Source organism: Papilio machaon, chromosome 18 (genome assembly GCF_912999745.1).
Source record: "Papilio machaon chromosome 18, ilPapMach1.1, whole genome shotgun sequence".
Lineage (NCBI taxonomy): Eukaryota > Metazoa > Arthropoda > Insecta > Lepidoptera > Papilionidae > Papilio > Papilio machaon.
In genome coordinates, this window is record NC_060003.1 from 5,354,783 (window position 1) to 5,378,311 (window position 23,529).

The 23,529-nt window shown below is 31.9% G+C and overlaps 3 protein-coding genes across 5 annotated transcripts; 2 read left to right on the plus strand and 1 right to left on the minus strand.

Moving 5' to 3' along the window:
* Positions 1 to 4,597: 4,597 nt before the first annotated feature.
* LOC123721954 lies at positions 4,598 to 5,906 on the minus strand. Its single transcript, XM_045682329.1, has 4 exons — positions 5,882 to 5,906; positions 5,583 to 5,647; positions 5,174 to 5,312; positions 4,598 to 4,672 (listed from the first exon to the last, which is right to left on the minus strand). The coding sequence occupies exons 1-4, from the start codon at positions 5,904 to 5,906 to the stop codon at positions 4,614 to 4,616; spliced, it is 288 nt and encodes a 95-aa protein (XP_045538285.1). The 3' UTR covers positions 4,598 to 4,613.
* Positions 5,907 to 5,910: 4 nt separating this feature from the next.
* On the plus strand, positions 5,911 to 7,656 carry LOC106721763. The gene is made up of 4 exons (XM_045682330.1): positions 5,911 to 5,981; positions 6,716 to 6,824; positions 7,224 to 7,359; positions 7,584 to 7,656. The coding sequence occupies exons 1-4, from the start codon at positions 5,911 to 5,913 to the stop codon at positions 7,646 to 7,648; spliced, it is 381 nt and encodes a 126-aa protein (XP_045538286.1). The 3' UTR covers positions 7,649 to 7,656.
* A 6,707-nt stretch (positions 7,657 to 14,363) lies between these two features.
* LOC106707721 (vesicle-associated membrane protein 2) lies at positions 14,364 to 19,976 on the plus strand. Of its 3 annotated transcripts, XM_045682228.1 has the most exons (7): positions 14,364 to 14,527; positions 16,995 to 17,139; positions 17,469 to 17,547; positions 17,844 to 17,923; positions 18,150 to 18,201; positions 19,167 to 19,250; positions 19,838 to 19,976. In XM_045682228.1, coding segments are annotated over exons 1-7 (444 nt in total). In that variant the 5' UTR covers positions 14,364 to 14,525; the 3' UTR covers positions 19,840 to 19,976. The 3 variants fall into 3 exon arrangements, with proteins under 3 accessions (XP_045538184.1, XP_045538185.1, XP_014354618.1); XM_045682229.1 differs by lacking the exon at positions 19,167 to 19,250; XM_014499132.2 differs by lacking the exon at positions 19,838 to 19,976 and having other exon boundaries at positions 19,138 to 19,198.
* Positions 19,977 to 23,529: the final 3,553 nt, after the last annotated feature.

The following is a 23,529-nucleotide window of genomic DNA, read 5'->3' on the forward strand; positions in this document are numbered from 1 at the left end:
TTCTAAATTTAAAAGTGTTTTAAACACTTTTGACTTGTCATTTAACAACGTTATATAAAAAAAAAACAAAAAAGATAAATAAAATACAACTTTATTACAACTCGCGGTAAGATAAAACGAGATGGTTATATGTTGCTGCCTTGCGCTCTATAATTTTGTTTCAGCTGAGAGGAACAGAATGAATCGCCGTTTGCGTACGTAGCTTTAATTTAATAGGTCGGAAAGAGACGGTACTTGTATCGTAATTACTTTTGTACGGCGTAAACGAGACAATGGTATGATGATTGGATGAAATGACAGTTATCGATAACAACATAGTTTGGCGCGTCGCGGTAATTTGCGGAGCCATGCGCACGCGCATCAAGATATGACGTTAATTATACTGGATTGACAGCTTGTTTGAAAGGAACTTGCTATCTCTGTGATACGATTATGTGAGTACATAAATACAAGTATAAAACTTAGTAGGTATGTCAGTTGACTTTTCAAACTTCTCTAATTTAATTCCAATTGGAAATCTATAAATACTGCTTTTTAACATTCTTTTAAATTTAATGGCAACAAAAATTCCAGGACCTTTTCATTACAATTATAAACTGCTATACTTATGGATCTGAAAACCACTTAAATCATCAACACCTTACTTAAGCTCTTCCTCTGGTGTTTCCAAAAAGAGAAGAAATAAAAAGTCATAGAAGGTTATTCCTTACTAAATAAACATAAAGATGCATTAATGGACTCTAATGTACAATGATACAAACAAATCAAATTATTGATGTTAACACTTTACATCGCTCGTTGCAGTGATATCTTAAGCAAATTAACAAAAGAAATGTGATACGCCAGTGAAGATTTTAATGCCCGTAGTACACAATTGTGAAGAAATGTAACGCCAGTAACGCATTGAGAAGTTAAAAGTTATTACAGTGTAAGACATTGACTGTGATAGAGTCTGCAACTATTTAGCTCCCTATTTTAGTGATAATAAGTCACCACTCACTGAAGGTCACATTTCACGAGGACGGCAGAGAATCGAATATTATGGAAATAGATGGCAGCAGGCCTGCGTCCAATAGCGGATGACTACTGGCTGAGTAGATAGATGGATTTAACCACTAGATAATTTTTAATTAAAAACTTATCACAACTCATACCAGTGTCATCAAACGCTTTGCATTCGTATCGCATCGGTTCTGCCTTTGTGTGATGCACAGGCGTAAATTGAAGAGGATTCCATTGCTCGCGGCGGCTGCCGGGCTACGCATGATAAACACCATAATCTCTGTATCTACACGCTAATGTGGGAACACGAGATCGAATCACTGCTTCATTGCCCTTTCACAGATAACGTGCCGAAAATAATTCGATACTCTTCGATTCTGAATGCTTTGAAAACTATTAAGCATAATTTATTAAATATTCTTTTAATTTATTTGTATTTCTGCTTTCGTTAAATGTAATTTTACAAACTTTTGAAGTAGGTATTTAGTCATAGATTTCCAAAGCACATTTTGGCCACAAGGCATAAGAGTTGTATTTCAAAGGAATCTTAAAACTACTTGTGTGAAATATCTCCTTTCATGCTTTTATGTCCTTAGGTTCTACCCTGACAAAGTCCACAAACAACTTCAGTCTTTACCGCTAAGTTTCGCTACTGTTCACGGTGATTTATTTTGTTAAAATACATTCTTTTTAACCTTCTTTAGATAGGATATGGATAAATTCGATAGTTGAACGGCAGCGGGACATCAAAGCTCATGTCAGTAGGATAGATGGCTCTTGGCGGTATCCGGGCGAGGTTAGGGACCGGCGGGGTGGCGGGGAGCGCGGGGCGTCGGCGCGGTGACATCGCGTCATTAGCGCGCGACTCACGCGCCGCTAAACTGCGCCACGTGCTGCGTGCGCCGCCGGGGCGAGCACCCTTTGTTTCTACAGCATGTTCTATTTATCTAATTAAGTAATTAATCGACAACGATTAATTACTTATTCGGTCATCGTTTGTCCCAATTTAAAATAATAAAACAATTCTCAATAAAACAAAAAAAAAAAAAAAAATAAGGGAATCCTAGGTTTCCTTACAATAACTTATTAAAAAAACATAATTTTATTCTCCTTTTTATTGTATTCATACCACTGAAACCTTACCTTAAGTGAATAATAAAATTTACTCCTCAAATTACGTATTTTCAAATTTTAATCATATACAAATCAAAGTTAACTAAGTAATTCATTTAAATAACTTATGTTTTATACTATAACTATTATACCTAAAGTGTAGGACAACTAACATTGAAATTAAATCCTTGAAACTAAGTTAATTAACGAAAATAATAAATTGTCTTATTATACATAATTAATTTGTAAAAATTGAACATACTGTATGATGCGTATAACCACAATGACGACGTATTTAACAGTAACAGCAGGGAGGTCCCGCCAAAGGTGCCGGCGTGACTTACAAAACCACGTACAACCTCCCCTATGTAAACAATAGACAAAGGCCCCGCCGGGTTATTAGGCCACTATGATTACGATCAGGGCACCATTTACTCCCAGTTACTGGAAACCCTATGATATGGTCGTCAGGGTGCTCCAAATCTTGAACTGTTTTGAACTAAACAGGCTATTTAAGATTCTATCGGACTATTTTAATTTGTAGATAGACATCATCATTTTGTCTAACGTAATTTTAGTATGTTTTAGCACAGTTACTTAACCAAGGTTTCGTAGCTTTCTGTCCTACATTTAGTATGGAAGGCATTAAAAGTATAAAAATTAAAAATATGATATACAGTCAAAATCTGTTATAACGACATCGAAGGGACTACTCATATTGAGTCGTAAAAACCGATAGTTGTAACAACCGGTGACAGGTATTAATAGGAAAGATATGTATATAACATTCAGCCAGGACCTTTGATTTTGGTCAATTTAACCGGTATGTTGTCCTAAACGATGTCGCTATAAACGGTTTTGACTGTATTTCTGTTTTTAATATTTTAATATGTTTTATGTCTGGTTTAGTTCATGTTAAAACTGTTTTCATCCTTTTTGTACACGTTCTAATCAAGACGCCCATGTAGGAAATATAGGGTTTCTTAGTTAAGGGAAAACTTACTAAAAAATCTTCTTTTAACGATAGGGTTTGTATGCAGTTTTCAAACGTGTAATCTTCAAAGCGCTAAAGTTTAAAGATTATACAACTGTTAAAGAATATCTGCAGTTAATTCTCTAAACGGGTTCAACAATTGGTGTGTTGGTTTCTTGGAATATTTGAGTTCGATGATTCATACAACAGCTTTATGTTATTGAGACAGTGATCTTAAGGTCAGATGATTAGTTTGTTTTTAAAAATACAAGTTTAAAAAAAATACAGTCGAATTGATAACCTCCTTCTTTTTGAAGTCGGCTAAAAATAATGGACATTGCAACTTTACTTCAAAGCATAGATTAAAAAAGACTACAAACATCGTTTCCTGCAGTAAATTCTGTAAAATACAAAATACCTACTTTAGAATTCTATAGCTTTTTGACTAGAATCAATCAAAACAATAACTATAAATTCAACCACGTAAATAAGTATATGAAACACGTACAGTAAACATATTCGATGTGAAGATTGTGTCTTAAAAGTTGCAGGGACTATTGTCCTTGACCTCTGCAATCCACCTGCACCAAACTTGACCTTAAATCGGGCTAATCAACTAAATCGCTACAAGCGGAGCGTCTCGGGGGCGGTGTGGCGACGCGGTGTGCCGGGCACTGCCCGTGATTTAATACCGCACACGCTAATTATGGCTTGTTCAAATTGTAGCTTTCTCACGGATTACCGAGGCCTGAACGCACCTTTTACGGGTTTTACTTTTTATTTTTTTATATAAATTGCCTAGGATTTACAAATGCGGTCAGTAGTAGAAACTTGTTATTTTGAAATAATTATTGTCATCCTCAAACAGCCTTTAGATTTATATTAAAAGCAGTTGCAGATGTGTGTTCGAATATTAAAGATAAAATATGATACTACTGGATATTTATAAAATTAACTTTCAAAAACGATTTTTTTATGCATTCAAATGCAGTTTTGGATTTTTATGATTTCAAAATCCAAAACTAAAACCAATTTCAATATTTATATTTTATTCATGTAAAATATAAAAAAAATGTACAAAACATGAATCCTATATTTCTTAGCTATTTCAGGTAAATAACTTAGGCATATTTAATACAAATTCTTTCTGGTTTATTTAATCAAATTTTAATCGGTGGTTATTTTTTCGTTAGGGTCATATCAAGATGCGCTGGATGGCCGGTACGTTACATTCGCTATACTTATTCTGTCTGCTCCAACCTGTTACCCGGTCAACCTTCCAAATCTATCCGACTCCTTTCCACATCTACCATCTATCAATAAACTATCCCTTTCGTTCGTCTCGGGTCAGGCCAGGCGTATTACCATAATGATACTTAAACACATATTTAAGTAAAGATTCTTTTTGCGTAAAAAGTTTGAGTACACACTACGCTGCAACTCTTGTGAATAATTTCAAGGGAAATTGTTATATCAAATGTAGAACTCTGTATGGTTAATTAGGGCGTTTATTGTTTGCAACGGTTCAGTGTTGGTTGTTTTTAGACACTGGACATCCAGGCATATCGTCAACATGTGAGTAAACTGAAAATAGATTAATTAAAAAAAAATTAAACTATTAAAAATATACAGCAAGAGGCAGATCACAAGTATGTCATACATTTAAATCACATCAGATACGAGGGAAGTTTGATGATATGTTACGTATCTGGTGTCGAAACCTCTCAAGAGGTAACTAAAAAACTTGAGAGGTGTCAAGGGACACCCGGATGGAACGAAGTTCCTTTCGATTAATTAGTGAAGGAACCAATGTTTATTCTATGAATAAAAAACTTAAGTCTTCACAAGAAGTACATTTTATTTCTATGAATTTTCGTTATATATTGTCACGTCGTTGCCATGGTGAAGTAGCGCTCATTCGTCGTTAACATAATTACTATAGCAAAAAGTGTCGTGACAACTTTTCGTAAGAATTTTTTCCGTCTAGCCCTCTTTCACAACACGCGATAAGGAACTTCGTTCCAAAAGCTACGACACGATGTTGTCTAGATAATTTTGCAATGTTTTAGTTTAAAACAAATTTACCTTGATTAGTATCACAAGCATACTCTAGCAAGTCGCACAGATCTAGGAATGTTCTCTTTTCGTCTCCCATTGTGCCGCATATAGGTATAGTGTCGTGGATACAAGTTTCAGCCAATTGACAAAATTGATCTACTTTATTCTGTAAATAACATTTATATGTACAATTTACAAAGAAATAGATAGACAGCCAAAAATAATGTAACAAAATATTTTCTAACTCTATTTCTATATTGTTTTTCGTTCGTTTTCCGCCTGATTTTTTAATTTGCCACATTCTTAGTTGCCAGTACGATTTTTTTGATGGCATGTAATCTTTGTCACCAAACCTTTGTACCAAAGAGGTCTAATATTTCAAAATTCACTAAATATACATGTAACTTTAAGCAAATAATTAAATTATCTATATTACCGTTGGAGTTACAGCATAGTCCGGTAGATGAGCATTTGCAGGGATTAATACGCACGTTGTTATATCTGAAATTAAAAGTAACGGTTTCGATATCAACATAGTTTGTACACTTTGCATAAGACAAAGCACTAACAAGCCAGAATTTCAATAAAAAAGTTTATTTAATATCATAGAACTTTAATTTCATGAATAATTTAAATAATGTCGAAGCGTTTGATTTTATTCTGAACTGTTTTAGTTAAGAGCAAGAATCATGTTCAATATTCAAAGAGCGTTGATGTAAACACAAAATGACTTACAATAAATAGCGCTCTTCGTCCACATCCCGATGGTATTAAATGATAATATCCGATGCCCTGTTATGCTGTGCTATGGGATTCATACATCTGATTTGACACAGTACTGAGCGGACAGGGGTGGTAAACATTTTAAATTTGAAATATTAATGTGTAATCAGTAATGTACTCTGTTGACTTTTAGTTTTCTAATTTATACAACTTGTCTGCCTGCATTGTGTAATTTTTTTATATACATAAGTGTAAAGTTTATATAATTAATATAAGTAGGGCGATAATACAGAAATAACTAGGTCTTAGTAATATAAAATAATATTGTAGTTAAGTTTAAAAAGTACTGTTACTTGCAATAAATAATTAACTAAGTAAGTGATAATATTCTTCTATAAATTCATTTATTCTATTAACTCCATACAATTTTGGTTTCACAGTAAAATGTTGGTGATCCATGCTTACGTTTAGTTTATGCTCTACATACCTTTCTGTTAAACCGGGTGTTATATCATAATTTCCCGTTCTAGAGCCATAGTTAATGTTGTAAATTATAAACAATACTTGCTTAACTCCTAAACTACATATCAAAGTTGATCTTCGAGTAGTGCACTTGTCTAAACTATGAAATTTAGGATACTTTTGCCTAGTAAGTTTTAAGTTAAAACTTAGTGAAATTTTTTCCCACAATTTGTAAACCATGTCTTCTTTGAATGAATATTGAGACAGTAATGTTTAGATAATATTATTTTCCAGTTTATTAAATTGTTCAAATTAAAATATTTTTTTCGTATCGGTGTTTAAATTATTGTCAGTCTCAGTCATTAAGAAATATTAACAGTAAAGTGACAATTTCAATGCTATTTTTTCAGGTTTAATTATTTTAGGGTTTGCAAAAGAAGTCTGGAATCACGTGGAGATTGAGGCTGAAGATTATTTCTTTCCTTTAGAGCCAGTAAGTACAGCTTATAACCTTTTCGTCACTTAGTCCTTATTGTTTATAAAAATTAATTTAAATAAATAAAACTAAAAAAATAGTAAAAAAGTGACAAGACGAAAATTATATGGGTACTAGTTGCCGACCGCGACTCCGTCCGTGTGGAATTTAAAAATACGTAATAAATAGACTATGTGTTATTCTAGACTATGTTCTACATCTGTGCCAAATTTCATCAAGATCCGTTGAGCCGTTCCGGAGATACCTTCAAACAAACATCCATCCATTCATCCAAACATTCGCATTTATAATACGAGTATTAGTAAGATTTGTTAAAAGCCTAGAAGGCGACAAGTCTTACATCAAAAATAAGTAATTTAAGTTTAAAATTTTTGTCTTGTAATATTTACTTTACAGGTAATAAATTTTTGCAAAATGGCGGATCAATGTCAACATGATTTCGTTCCTATCTGCGGGCAGGACTCTCTCGGGATAACGCGTATGTTTAACGATAACTGCGATCTATATGAGTACAATTGCGATGAAAAGAAACGTAAGTGAAAAAAAATGTTTAAAAATATGTCATATTATTGCGTTTTTTAGCCGACTTCACGAAGAAGGAGGTTGTCAATTCGACTGTATTTTTTTATGTGTGTTACCGCGAAACTCCACCCCTGGTGGTCCGATTTTGATAAAAATTATTTTAATCGAAAGGAAGTGCTTGCAGATGGGTCCCATTTTTTTTGTAATATATATTTTTTATATGTTTGTTTTCAGAATATCGTCATGTTAAAATAGATGTTTGTAAATATGAAGCTGCGGCAGCGGAGAGAACGAAATAACAAAACATACAATGCAATAAACTGCCTAAATTATACGTAAATAAATTAATTTTAATACCAACTGTTTTTATTTTATTTATTATTTTTACCAGTGTTTTTATTTATTGTCTTCATTTTTAGGTTTGATCATATTTAGCTGTCATAAATTAATCTTAAAAATTTTTCAAAAACAATTTTTCTCCAAATGAAATTGGATTTAAAGATAATTAGTTTAAGCTAAAATATTTTTTTCAAATATTTAATTTAAGCAGAATATCTTGTTTCCCTTCTTTTCAGCAAAACTCGAACTAACATGTGATTTGAAGTCAAAGTATTCGACAAGCTCCTATTAATTAGACCATTTCTTAGCAACTTCCAACGAAGTATCGTACTGGGTTCTTAGAACAAGCCGTAAACTCAACTTCGAGCTTCAAGAGCAAATAGATACGAGCATAAATCATCTCGTTTGCAGAATTACCCAGCAAACCGAGCCTACAGCAAATAGACCGGCTCGTAAGGTAAACTTCACAACTTTGACGTCACGAACAAATACGGAGCCACTGTTACATATTCCCCGAATCAATTGTGCGTGTAGCTAAGAAAATGTAGCACGGGGTTTAAAACATTTTCTGAATAAGCTATTTTAATAAAAGTGTTATGTATTTTGTAACAGAGATTTATACAGATTAAGAGAGGTTAATCTAATTTCTAATATAATTATAGATTAACTACGTTTCTTGAACTTAAGATAACAAATATAAATCGATTTTGACTTAAATATTTTTTTAACACATCAATAACCTTTATTCGAGTTATGTTGAAGTATTCATTATATTATGTTAAGTAAACATTTTCTTATACATAGTTACCTTACCGTAAACATTACAACATTTTTTCAAATAGCTTTTGCGTCCGCGCAGAATTAAGATAACAGTAAGTATACTTGTCAGTAATCTATCTGTGTGCATCTGTGGAGCCGTTTTTAAGTTTCCTGCTAACAAACATCCATCCATCTTAATTATCACATTTATAATATTAGCAAGAAATAAGATATATAACGTATCAGCAGTAGAAACTAACATAAACATCACATTACATATCACAAAGCAGCAACTTGTGACAATAAAACACTGTGTTAATTACAATAATTGTTTATTGCGTCATCAGAAAACATGTAAACAGGTTTCTAATTTCAAAAACGTACTTATATCTAAATCTAGGAATATTTATTTAAAGGACAATAATTACCAGTGCACCTTTAACAAAACAATTCTAGCAAGGGCCAAGGATCACTATTTTAAATTTCGAATCAGAACAATATATGTAGAAGTATCTGCTTAACGAATTAACGTAAAGCAAATATTATCACATGTAGCACCTAATATTTCGCATATGCGTCTTCATAAAGATGGTACGAGCGAGTCCGGTCCTATTACAGAGCAAACAATGCTCAATTAATAACCTGGGAGATATTCCCGTGTTCCCAACGCGCTTGGGGGAACAAGACATTGTTAGACGCCGATAAATGTGACTAGTTAATTAGTAGACAAGATCATGTAATAGAGAATTACAAGTTTAATTTTCTTTAAGTCATAAAAGTTAACTTGTTATTTATGTTTTTAATACGATCGATGATTCAGTTTTGCTTTTGCATACTAAGTTTTGACAGCATGCAAAATTTCAAGGTCAAAACAATTCTTGTTTTAAACTTGAAGAATATAGTTAAAAGGAAATTAAATCTTTAGTAAGTAACTGTCATCTTTTGATGAAAACTTTCTTTTAAAGAAGACGATAATGTTTTTTCAATTACTTTTTATTATTAATTGATTTTTACATCAATTTTTATAAGTGTAAAATTACATTATTTACTCAAAGGAAAACATATCCTTACATTTGCCTTAATACTGGAAGAACAAATGTGCACTTTGTATAAGAAACTTGATCTTACTCGGTCCTGACCTCTGACTTTACCTGCATTCGAGCTTAGACATTTGGTTATTAAACATTACTTTACGTATGTTAGTATTTATCTCAGTTTATGAACTATGACCCTTGCATTTGAATATTTGTAAATATAATTAATTCTTGGAAATCAATGATGTTCTCTTCAACTGAATTTGACGAGTAACATTTGATCAATTTAATATTTGTGATGTTTGTGTGAAAATATATATATATATATATATATATATATATATATATATATATATATATTTTCACACAAACATCACAAATATATATATATATATATATATATATATATATATATATATATATATATATATGCGTATTACTGGTTATAATAAAGGTAATATTATTTTAGAGTCAAGCTTAGGTGAAGCTTGATTTGTGATGAAAATTTGTGGCGCCAAGATTCCCTTTGAGGAAGAAAAAAAAACATTTTTCTACAAAAAAAAAAACATTTTATTATTGTACATCAAGGATGAATTATCGATACATAATCGATTTTATGGTATTCGTTAGAGCAAATATCGATGATAACAGATGAGTTTGATCCTTAACGGGTTTAAGGAAATCCGATATGACAAATCGTTGGACCCATAACATTTCCACATAGTTCACCTTTGAAAGGCATTAACTTTTGTTCTATTGTTTCACAATGCACATTTGAATCGAAATTTACTCTATTCAAAAACCTATTTGATTTATTTGTTAATACATAGGCAACATGGTAACCAATATTACCAAACACCAGCAAACAACTAGTGACTAAATTAATATTAATATTTATTATATAATAAATTAATATTATAAATTTTGCCTAATAAATAGTGCAATCAGTCAGAGCTAAACGATATGGAAAGTTATATTACTTCCAATATGATCTGATAATCTGCGTATAACTTTAAAAGTATAAATATTTGTCTGTCAGGAAGCCATTTGTTGCGTCCAAAAAACTTTTCTCACAATCGTAATGTTGACACAGATGTCGCGTCGCGCACGCGCACCCGCCGCGTCTATTACCGTGTACCTGATAATGCTTGACGACGAAAAAAGAGCCGAATTTTCACTAAAGCCGACTTAGGGTGACACTGCTCTTTACAATAATATGCTAAACGATACATTTACTTGCATAACAATTAGTCCCGCCATGATTACAAATACTTTAAACGTTTGGTTCGAAGTGTATTTGTATTTTGTAAACGAACTGCTCAACTAGTGCGAAATTTCGTAAGTTCACCGTGTTAATGTATAAATTATTTGAATTTGTAATAAAATTACTGTTATAAAAAGATACAGTTCCAACGTAGGACGATTAACTGGTTCTCTAAAAACTTTTTCTCTGATGAAAATATCTAATACATGTTTGTATTCTTTAAGATTGTGATACGATGGGAGATACATATAGAGTGAAATTAAAAATTAATTTAAGGTAAAAATAGTTTCGACGCGGCTATAACTAATATGTACAACGTTCCCGAATATTTTATATACATAATAATACCGTTATATACCAGTTTATTTGTCCGGAAACAGATAAAAAAGAATTCTTAACAAATAACATCTCCCAACATTTGATTTGCTTTAACAAAATACGAGCAATAATTTGAAAATATTTAAAGTAGTGCAAGCGTATTGACAAACCCGTCCACAAATATAGGAAGTCCCCGCTGCCTTTTGAGTAAACATTTGCTTGTGAAAATGTAAAGGTTATTTTGAAATTGTAGCAATGCTCGCTTTTGTAATGTAAACTTGCAAGATTCTGTGAATATCAAAGAAATGTGCTGCCGAGGAAATGAATTTAAACTTAAAATATTTATCGTTTTGTTAAATTCATAAATTCCCGCACATTTTCCAAGTTATTAGAAAAATTAGAACAATTATGAACAATCATACATAAAATGTACAAAATGACATAGAAAACATTAAAAAAAAGTTTCTGAAGAACACATATCATGTACACAGATAAGGAAGGTGCATTACACCAGATAATATTTGTCGCTTCATTATATAAGTTATATTTATTAAGATTTTTCTTGCGGGAACACGTCCAGGCTGTCAGAGTAAACTACGGACGTACGATTACTTCTACTTTAAACTAAAGGACTTGTGCGTTTTAAGATAAAAGTTAAGAGCGTTTTAAATTGAAATTTATTTAATCATACAACATATTACACTATATCAAACAAATCACAAAGCGATGGTTTCAATTTTCTTTATATTTTAATTCGTTTAAAGTAATTTATATTTTGTTAATGAAAAAAAGAAGACAAACGGACAAAATTGTGGAGACAAATAAATTTGTAGGAAAAATTACTTACACTTATTTTATGATTTTATGAAGTCTTTACTGAAATTATTTATTTTAATTTTCATATTAATTCCAATATCTCGCTATCAGCTTGTGAATTAGACGTCAGTGAAGGCAGCTAGGCGCTAGCTCCTTGTACCAATAACATTGAGCGTAAACAGCGCGGTCGCCTTGTTAACCTAAAAAGTTAACAAGGATCGACCAGTACTTAGCTGTGCCGTGTTAACTCGGGGGACAAAGACGGGGTTTGTTTACACCGCCTAGTTGCAGGTTAAGTGGCCTAATTGTTGATAGAATGTCAGAACAACATACACATGCCTTAAGTTTTTGAAAATGTATTTTTTCTTAATCAGTGAGGTTAGGACCTAAGGTACTTGCATTATATATTTTTTTAAATCAATGCTTAGTGCAATGTACAGTTTACAATAATTAAAAAAAAATGAAATAAACAATATATATCGACGGCAGAAAGCGGAAATGTCGTATCTCAAAATATCTAGTTTTACACCAGAGCCAAAAAGCTATTTCAAAAAAATCACAACTCCTAAATTAATTAAGATAGGAAGTTGAACTTTGGAACGTATTTCTATATGAAATAAGAAATAAATTACACAAAACTCTCTAAGCGACTTTGTCGACGAAACGACTATCACACTTTCTTCCCTCGATTGTCTCTTGTCTTTTAACCTAATATTTTTTTTATATGACTTCGTATATGTGGCCAGTTCTATCTCCTTTGCAGCCAGTACGTTTGTAAGTATTGAAGAGGTTGAATGTAATATTAATTTTTAAAAATATGTAGAGTACCTACTTTGAACAACAATTGGTTCTTAAATGAGAGCAATTAAATATGTAACTAAAATTAATTAATAAGAATAGTGAGTTATAATGCCTCGCGGTTAATCGCTAATAAAATAAATGAAGAGTGGAGCGATGCCTCGGAGCGGCGTACTGTGCCGTGACAAAATATGTAACTCGTTAGTTGATAATTATAATTTGCGTTATTTATTTGCAAACGATAGGCTACACCCAATCAATTATAAATTCAATGAGACTTTCTTATAATCATAGTCAATGTTTTAAAGGGATTTATTTCTACGACTCCCGTATTTTATGAGATCTGTGGGCGCAGTCTCAAAAGTCTCAAAAAGTATTATTCTAAAAGTTTTCATTTAACAATTTAAGTTTACTCTTGTAAATGCATCTAAAAATTGTTCTAGATATATCACTTCTTGTAATTTAAATAATAATTACTTTTGTTTAAAAAAATACATATTGCAACAGTTTTAATTGTAAACAGGTTGTAATGTTTCCCGTTGTGCCCGGAGCGCCACAGCGCCACAGCGCCGGTGCGGGCTCTGTAGGCAATTGATTAGTCGGCGCCCTTTGAGGCCCTTACCGACGCTCTCAACAATTTGCTCACAGCCCGACCGCCCTAATTTTAATGGCCTTATGAAATTTATTTTTAATGTATTTATCATAACAGAGATTGATGTGGATGTACTTCAAATTTGTTAACGCTTTATGGCTGTCCATTTAGAGGTTGTGTTGATTGATTGAAGTAAATGATTTTTTATACTAAAGTACTCTTCATTTTCATAGATTTATATCGTGTATGACTAATATCTAAACGGAGGTCTATTAAGTCTTTATTAGAGGAGGAGATATATTAAGTATCGGATATATTTTTACATGAAATGCAATATTTAACTTGAGGCAAATTATATTTTGCTTATTGATCTTCCGATTACTTAAAATTGATGAACTTGTGATCACATAATTTAAGATTTAATAATTTTATTACAACTAAAACGATCATACTAGATCAATTTTGTGAATAAATGCACGGCATATTGTAGACTTCAATGAGACGACGCGAGACGTGCTCCAACGCCCGGACCTACCTCACAAGTAGCGGCAATCGATGACGGCGACACTAGCGCCGCTGTGCGCCGTGGCGCGCATGCGTAACCGATTCATGCAGTACAATCACGTACAGAACTATTTAAAAAAAAATTGTTTTGTTACTTTATATTTAGTTGGGTTTTTGTGCATAAAGAATTGAATGAAAGAATACGTTAATTAAAAAAAAAAAGTAAAGTAAATTTTGAAATACGAAATTGATAATTCGTGAAAAACATAGATAGATATTTGGCATTTTGCTCACTTTAAAAGTAAAAGCAAGTTAATTATTAATCTTTAAGTCAACTGACGCTTCAATTCAAATATTTATTCGATTTAATTATTTTAATCACATAACTGAAAATAAACTAAATCAATTTGTTACTTTTTGGTCTAAGTGTAGATACTAAAATAAAAAGTTCTTGATAATTGTTAGATAACTGTATGGTTTTCAAACAATTATTAAAAATGTACCGTTGTATCATAATAATTTTATGCATAATGTTACCCTAATCATGAATGAAAAACAGAATGGCGCAAAAGCACTTGTGTGCGCAACCGTACTGCGGCTCGCTTCATCGCGGTATGCGGCAATCGCGCTCTCCTCAAAACTCAAGTGAGAGCTTAAAAGCTATACCTCTTCAGTTCGCGTCTAATTAACTCTGCTATCAACTTTGTCATTGATACAGTCGGCTTGATTGTGCTTTGAGAAACGGTGGAAAAATGTAAGTATATTTTTTTATATTACAAGAACAAAATATTACCGGCTTTTTGAGGTTATTTTGATACGGTAGCTACGAATATTTTTTTTTAATTCAATTTTCAAATTCATTTAAATATTTAGTTTTATCGAAGAAATTTCAATAATATGAGTAGTAGTAAAACATTTTTTTGCTAACCGTCATTTCCTTACCGGCGTGCAAAAATTATGGTATTGGAGAAAAGTTCATTTAAGTTAAAGAATGGACCCGTCATTTTGGAAAAAATTAAAAACGAATAGAATCATGTTTTCATAAACATTACTTAGTCTTAATTCAGTCGAGGATTCATATCTAACATTCGGTATGGACTTAAACCCTTCTTTAGAATCAGAGTAAGTTATGTATAAAATTCAGTTAATTTTTAATGAGTTAAGTATGTTGTTTGTCATTTCTTTGTCGTTATCTCACTCACGTAGGGGCGCACCAGTTTTTATCCTCCAATCGATGCATCCTCCATCATCTTAGACGTCACTTCCTTCTTAATAATGTCACCTCTCAGGCAATCCATATATCTCTTCTTAGGCCTACCCCTAAAGGCGTTCCCTTCCACATTAATATTTAAAGTTCTCCTTGTCACAAGGAATTCCTCCTCATAATATGGAAAACATACCTTTCTTATGCTTGTTAATTCCTTATATGTAAAAGCGAGAGTCATTATCCGGTCCCAACAAACGACCACAAGCTAGAAACTCGGGTTAGAAAGAAACTTTTATAAGCTAGAAAAATATCGTGGTTCCTTGAGCTTTCACTTATCCCAGTACGACTGTATTTGTTTCACTGTATGATGATACCTTTATGAATTATTTCTTAGCATGGGTTTCTACTGGCGAAATACTAGTACAAAATCAATTTGTCATCGATCTCATACGAAGAACAGGTATACAAATTCGTTAAATTAAATCTTTGTCCTTTATATACAGACTACTTTAGAATGTATGAGTAATGAATGACAAATATGAGTTTATCTATCCTATGTCCTTTTCCTGGTTCTAAGCTACCTGCCCACCAATTTTCAGTCAAATCGATTCAGCCGTTCTTGAGTTATAAATGGTGTAACTAACACGACTTTCTTTTATATATATAGATTATGTTTTAATTATTATTGAAGTTTCACTTATTTTGTAATTTCATTTTCCAATTTTAACTTAGATCACATTTCTCTGAAGTTTTCTTTGTTTCGTTTGTTAATGAAAGAAATTTACAAATGAATGTGTTAACAGACTTTTTCATTAAAAGTCTTCAGTCGTGTTATTGAGATTCTCTTTGTCGTCAACAAAGACCTCATTTCTTTTTAGGCGCAATTCTCCTACGGATATTTTCACAATATCTGGTATTTGGCATCTAATTTAAAATGTTAACGAATTTCGTAAACATTGTATTAAAATGTCTTATTTGATGATCTTACTTCTTATTATTAAATACTAGCTTTCACCCGCGACTCCGTCCGCGCGGAATAAAAAATAGAAAACGGGGTAAAAATGATCCTATGTCCGTTTCCTGGTTCTAAGCTACCTGCCCATTAATTTTCAGTCAAATCGATTAAGCCGTTCTTGAGTTATAAATAGTGTAACTAACACGACTTTCTTTTATATATATAGATAGATTTATTCATGGATATCCGATGTTCTTACTGCGAAGGAAGAAATAGTTTACCTGAACATGACTAGGAAGGAGTTAAAAACAAATGTAAAGTCAACTAACCCGCACTAGGACAGCGTGGTTGACTATTACGGTCATGTCATCCCTGGCTTATTGTAAGCTTAAGTCCATCAGTGGGGACGCATAGTAAACTGGTTACATTATGGATTTCGAGGGAAGCTTATAATAAACGAACACAACATATTTCTACATCCTCTCCTCTATCCTTTAATGGTAGGCTACGCATCTACAACCGTATTACTTTGCCCTAATTCGACATCGGGTTTATTTCTACTAATAGTATAATTATTCAGAGCAACAACTTTTGTTTTTAGTATGTTAACTAAAAAATCTTTTATTCTCATTTTAAAACAGCATTGCGGTACTCTTCAGTATACCGCACCTCTATTGAAATGTAACCAACAACATTTTTACATAATAACGTAATGACGCAGTATATCACTATTATTGTATAGCTGTCGTGGCATTTTGCCAACTGTTACATCGATTGGCACACGTTTCACTTTTACTTAAACTATCCGAAGAATAACCAAGTTTTTGTTTACAAGTTCTTTATCTGCGTATCTTTAAAGATTAGCTATGTTTAAACTTTGTCTCAAAAACGATCACAGTAACATAGATACTTCCATTTTGTCACGTAGTCTTGGAAATGTTTTATTACTGCTACATTTTCCTTCAGCTTCTGAACTCTCAGCTTTTTTTTACACCAGGTCTTCAGTTGACCCGAATTCTTTTGGAATTATTGGTCTAACACGTGTCGTTTATTTTTCAGGGCGTCGGAAGGAGAAACCCCAGGAGGTTTAGCTCCCGCAGAGCCACAGACTGGGCCAGATGGAGAGATTATTGGAGGACCTCGCACACCGCAGCAAATCGCGGCGCAGCGCAGGCTTCAGCAAACGCAAGCTCAAGTCGATGAGGTACGGTTACTAAATAGTTACTACAAGTAACAAAAATGAAGTACAAGTAGTACATTTAACATTAGTAATATCGAGTACAAGAGGTAGCGTTTTCGTTTGCGTTACTACAGCTTTGAATCCGTTGTATGGTTTTGTGATCTTTTCTCTCGTTTTATTCCTTGTAAGCTTGGCAGTTGTACGGCAGTGCGGTTTTATTGTAATCGATTTTTCTTATTAATGTTTCAGTTTCTTTTTATCTATTTAATCAGCTAGTGCTTGATCTCTCCTGATGTTAGATAAATGTAGAACTATACCTTTTACAAATAATTCTATGTATTTAATATTTTCAGGTGGTTGACATCATGAAGTCTAATGTTGAAAAAGTGTTAGACAGAGATGCGAAATTGTCCGAATTAGATGATAGAGCAAGTTAGTAATATATTTATAATCTTGCAAAATAACCAATTCAATTGAGACATAGATACTATTAATGCTATAACATTATAGTTGGATTCTGTTAAGCAGAAAAGATCGAAACATAAATTGGAAATCGAGTTGTATATATATGCAAGCAGTCTCATAAAATTTACCAAACAATGCTTCATGACACTTTATGTACCAACGCACATTCTATAAAATCATTTCTAAATTTATCATCGTATTTACAAAAAAGTAGCATAATGTTGGTTTGTCTACTTAACAGGGTACATTTCAAATGTTTACAGATGCTCTTCAGCAAGGTGCGTCACAGTTTGAGCAGCAGGCAAAAAGCTTGAAGAATAAATTTTGGTTACAAAATTTAAAGGTAAAATACTGAGGATGACTTTAAAAAATTAAGTCATATTTTTAAGGGTTTTAAGACCTTGTTTTCCGATCTCACGTGAGTGGGATAAGGACATTAAATAAGTGATACTTAAAGCCATTACTTAGTTAACGTAAAATGATGATTTAATTTCAATTATCGTTACATCATTGTACCAGACTGAATTTAAATTTTAAAATTTACTATTGTAATTTTGTGTCAATTACAGATGATGATAATAATGGGTGTAATCGGACTTGCTATTATTGGATTATTGTTTGGTAAGTATCAGAAAACTGATCAAAGACATCAGGTTTTATAATATTAACTTCCGTTTCATGTCAATTTTAAGTTCAATGACCGCATTGTATTTGCCGACATAATCTAAAGGATTTCACCAACAAAGTTCTGATTGTCTCTGTGTTAAAACCTACGTTTAACCGCGCGTTTCGACTGCCGAGACATTTTCCGACAAAAAAAAAATAGAGATACCAATATGTATCTCTATTTTTTTAAAGAGAATGCGAGGTAGCCAAATGTCGCTGCAGTCGAAACAAAAAATTACTTTATCTACGATACATATGACAGCAACTTCCAATACATTCAAATTATGACTTCAACAAAATGTCTTCTTTCACTTAACTCTGTGATCTATGCTTTCTTCTTCTAGATGAATGTTTAGCATAAATAAGCTAAAAGGTAGTTTTCTTACAGTAAAAGTTTTAAAGCAGTGAGAAAAGTGTGAATATAGTAATATGTTTGTGTATATTATTAGATTATATTTCTACACTATACTCATACTTACTGACATGTATTTTTATATGATATCATATAGTGAGAACATAAATAATGTTTATAAAATAAATAATAATTAATCAAAAATAAAATCAGACTTGAAAGACCATATAAATTCGTACACAATTTTTATACAAGAAGATGATTGTGAGCACAACACAATACCGTGATCTAATACGACACTAACGCCATCTGGCGAATTACAACGTAAAAACAAAAATTGGTTTGCAATTTGAAGACAATTTATTTATTTATTTATTTATTTAATCACGCCAACAGCATACATATTAAATTGAAACATATTAAAAGTTCACTGATACATTTTGGATAACTTTAAAACTATACAAGTCATAACTGAACATAGCGGTTGTAGTTAGAAGCTGTTCGCTTCTCGGCATATGTTCCGCTTATGGCTGTTGCAGGAGATGATATTAAAGAAATGTTTGGTTAGTTCGGTACCGTGGCGCGCCGTCTATGCCCGCCATTACTGCCGGCGCCCCCGCCAATACCACTGTACCGACTGTTACTAAAGATTGTGAGTAACATAGATTTAGTATGAGTTTGTTTGCTGAAGCATGTTATGGTAAACGTTTTATTGAATACTGTTCCTTCACTACTGTCATTCTTTTATTGAATTCTTGTGCTTTCTTGTGTGTGTGCTTTTATTTCTTAAATTTGGCTACTAAATGTGCGTTTAATTATCATTAAGTATTTCTATCTTTTTTTGTGAATTACATCAGTTATTAGTTATTCGCTTTTAAGGTCTGAATTTGGGCAATTATTTAGTGCTTTTACAGTTTTTAACTACCGTGTTTTTATGGTCTAGTCTCTTAAGTAACGGTGTGAGTTCTGTAATAACAAGGTTTGTACATAGTTATTTAGCTTTTTTGGCATTTTAAACCTCTTACGTACTGTAGTCATAATAATTGTTTTTGAATGTTATAAAAATTGAATTATTTAATAAAACAATATTTATTGTATGAAGATATATTTAGTAGAATTTGTAAATAAAGCTTTCTTATACACACTCACTCATTCACACTTCACTATTATTGATTGCAATGGGTTATTTTAATTGAAAATAACAATGTGTATTATTAATACAATTGAAAAATGTTTCAGGAAAATACTTGTAAATCTGCTTCGAGTCACTTCAAGTAACAAAACTACAAAACTACATCCTGTCTATAATACTATAGTATTACTTAGATATCTACATTTATCTACCATAATAATAATATTATTAAAAACCACAAAATAGTAGCCAGTGGAAAAATACAGTATATAAAAACATGTAAATAAGTAAATAAAATATAATCCCTAAAAGGTGGTTCCTTTAAGAAAAAAAAATAATGTCAAATAACAATGAAATAATTTTTAACATTTCTTTTAAATTAAATAAAGTAGATTAAATGGATTAATTTACGTAGTCAAATATTGGTTGGTCAAGTATTGGTCAAATAAGTCAAAGTCATATGTAATAAATTATTTAAAAAAAATTAAAATTTAAAAAAAAGTCAACCTATGTTGACATTTTAAATAATTTTTTTTTTTAATATTATAATATCGTTTTTAATAACTCATTGCCGTATTCAGAGTTGTAATGTTTTTTTTTATTATTCGGTGGCCAACGAGAAAGCGTGGCCGCCTGAATTCGCCTAAAAAGCGAAGCTACCGCCGACCATAAACATCCACAGCTGCAGATGCGTTGCATAACTTTATTCGACAGAATCTCGTACTGCAGATTTAATTTTCTTTATATTAACATAATTAAATCTACACTGAGCGTTTGGGTAATCACTAAACGGTTCTGAGTACGGCAGTTACATTCTTTTTAATGTAAGCATAATTCAATGGAATTGATTCTTGTAAGAATACATGCCTTATCTTACGTACTTATATTTGCAATGTTCTTCGCTTGTAGTAACATGAACATAGTAAACAAAAAAAAATAGATTTCCTTGGAAGGAGGAAGGGGAAATTAATTTTGTTTTTTCTATAAAGCTTCTGTCAATTATTTATGTAAAAATTGTCAATTATTTAGTTAACTATATTTTGAGTAAAAAATGTAGTCTATTCTATAAAATATTTAATACTAAGTATTGTGCTGTCAGTATTTAGTATTTGATAGGATCTATCTTACGGTGGATTTCCACAGCTGTAACGCGAGTAGGTAATCAGAGAACCATCTCTCTCGTTCTTCTTGAAAAAAACTGGGATAGCGACTTTGTACTCGTGTTTCGCTAGTGGAAATACACATTTAAATATTAAAATACGTACTGAAAAACGTAATGGTGCCATCGACAATATTACTTCTTTTATAACATCGATAACTTGAGTGTAGTGATGTTCGATTACTTATCGATATTTAGATATAAATAATTTTAATTAGATTGAACCATAGGTATAAAACCTAGAGATTTTTAATACGGAACACAGATATGAGGTTGGAAAACAGCTCCGAAGTCTTTTTATTGAGAAATTACATCACGCCCATTAAAGACATTTCGAGAAACAATTCTCGATGAGATGTCAAACTTGCATGAAACTTGCGTGAAATTCCATCTTTAGGTTAATATATCGATGGATTAATCTTTAGATTTTGCGGCATTTATTAAAAAAATCAGCTGTTTGTTACGAAGGCTTATTTCTTTTAAATATTACATATGATAAATTCAAGTAATTTAAAAACATTTTTAAACTTTTAAAATAATAAAGAAACGTAAATGTTATTGATCAACTTTGAGAAGATATAACGTTAATTTTGGATTTTAAGAAAAATACTTGGACATTTAACTACAAACTAAATATGCCAATAATATTTTTAAGCTATTTTTGAATTTAATATTGACATTAGTATTAATTAAATCGAAAAAAAGGCACAAACAAAAACTTTAATAAATTCAAAAATTAAAAATATTCTTGGCATAAATATTTCTACTGTAAACAATCAACTTCTGCCAAGAAAAAGTTCTCAGAATGATTTTGTTATGGAAATATAATTATTGATACTTTAAAATCTAGATCAGAAAAGAAAATGTTTTATTCAATCAAAACTGAATAAAGAGTATGATAAATATGGATTGATTTACTGATTTCAAACCCCATAAACAATTAAACAGAATCAGTTATATGTTCCTTATCCCACACAAGTTGGGGAGATGCACCAGTTTTCGTCTCCCAAATGGATCTATCTTTCGTCACTTCTTAAACAAGTCACCTTTCTCACAATCTTTCAATGTCTTCCTAATCCTACCCATTCCAATGTACCCTTCTACATTTATATTTAAATAGCTGTCGCCAGCGACTCCATCCGCGCGGAACTAAGAAAAAACTTAATAAGTAAAAAGCCTATGTGTTCTTCCAGACTATGTTCTACACCTGTGCCAAATTTCAGCAAGGTCTGTTGAGCCGTTCCGGAGATATCTTTAAACAAACATCCATCCATCCAAACATTCGCATTTATAATATTATGTATGTAATGTACTGAATCCAGATCGTATAACGTGTTATCGGTAGAGCGTGGAACTCCCATAATTTTATATTTAGCAACGAACCCCGACATAACGTTAACGTGTTAATACCGCAAGACAACGGACAATCTTCTTAAATTGATAAATTTAGTCCTGTCATAGTGAAATTAACAAATATATACTTTAACATTGATCTCTATTGCAATGTTTTAAGATTGAAAATAGGTTGCATAGTTGTTGACCATGGTTGTTTCTACAAGCGCTTCATAGACAAGACCATGGAGAATGATGTGAGAGCTTGCGAGCTTTCTCTTTGATAGTTGCCCGCCATTTTGAGTTACAGTAATGGCCGCTATGACGTGAATTATGCGCTCGTGTCACTAAAGGTAAAGTAATGTTGGTAGTATTGGAACACTTAATGTGAGATGAAATTAAAGGGTGCCTAGGCGATCTGAATCGAATAACAATTGCTTGTAGAGTGTTTATAAAGTTCTCTATTCGGCTTAATGGTCGATCCTTGATGTATGAGCAAGATTTTTATTATCTTAGCAATGGAAGCCTCTTTGGATTGAACATTTTTGTATTTTAATGTCTGCTATAACTCACAGATAAGGAGCAAAAGGTGTTTTACATTTCAAAGTGCTAAATATAAATAGCAATTTGATTATTATAACGTGGATATACTTTGAGCTATTTGTGATTCTGTTTAATGAAGTCGTTAGGTAGATCTTTTTCTTTGTTATAAATAAAAGCTGAAATTTCTTTGGAGCATTATGAGTAAAATATACAATTTGTTTTTCGTTAATATATTTAAAAATGATATATAATGGTACGATTGCATAAAAGAAATGCAAAAACGATATATCTTGGCGCAGACAGTCAATTATTTTCACTGTGGGAACTGTCTAAGAAAACAAAGCGGCTACAGTTACAACCGTTTTCGTATCAAGTACCTTTACCATTTGTACTCGCAAATTCGAGTTCAAAGTGAGTCGCCGTAATTGCGAGATATTGCAATTAACTTTCTGGTTTCACTTTATATTCATTATTAAAAACGAAACCTAAGGATTTAATTACATTAAATATCTCACCCATAGTTATTAAATAAATATTAAGGTCTCTTTGTGTGAACTTAGCTGAGATATTTAAACCAAGAATTTATTTGAGTAAGGTTTTAATACTTGAAGGCAGGATAAGGTAAGATTTAATTCAAGTTAGAATTTTTTCAAACAATTTTTGTTTTATTTTGTTTACTTTCGAGAACCATTGTTAGGGGTAACAGGATTCGCACCTACAGCTGGTAAACTTTGCTCTGAGATATTAAATTTACTATTAACACTC

What these genes read in the sequence shown, in the direction of transcription:
- LOC123721954 (XM_045682329.1), bottom strand. Translation starts at nt 5,906, where the DNA reads ATGTGGACGAAGAGCGCTATTTATT. An exon ending in GACGAAGAGCGCTATTTATT is followed by an intron (nt 5,648 to 5,881) that starts GTAAGTCATTTT and finishes TTTTAATTTCAG; the next exon opens with ATATAACAACGTGCGTATTA. An exon ending in ACTATGCTGTAACTCCAACG is followed by an intron (nt 5,313 to 5,582) that starts GTAATATAGATA and finishes TGTTATTTACAG; the next exon opens with AATAAAGTAGATCAATTTTG.
- LOC106721763 (XM_045682330.1), top strand. Translation starts at nt 5,911, where the DNA reads ATGGTATTAAATGATAATATCCGATGCCCTGTTATGCTGTGCTATGGG. An exon ending in ATTTCTTTCCTTTAGAGCCA is followed by an intron (nt 6,825 to 7,223) that starts GTAAGTACAGCT and finishes TTTACTTTACAG; the next exon opens with GTAATAAATTTTTGCAAAAT. An exon ending in CAATTGCGATGAAAAGAAAC is followed by an intron (nt 7,360 to 7,583) that starts GTAAGTGAAAAA and finishes GTTTGTTTTCAG; the next exon opens with AATATCGTCATGTTAAAATA.
- LOC106707721 (XM_045682228.1), top strand. An exon ending in CGAATTAGATGATAGAGCAA is followed by an intron (nt 17,548 to 17,843) that starts GTTAGTAATATA and finishes AAATGTTTACAG; the next exon opens with ATGCTCTTCAGCAAGGTGCG. An exon ending in TATTATTGGATTATTGTTTG is followed by an intron (nt 18,202 to 19,166) that starts GTAAGTATCAGA and finishes ATGTTTGGTTAG; the next exon opens with TTCGGTACCGTGGCGCGCCG.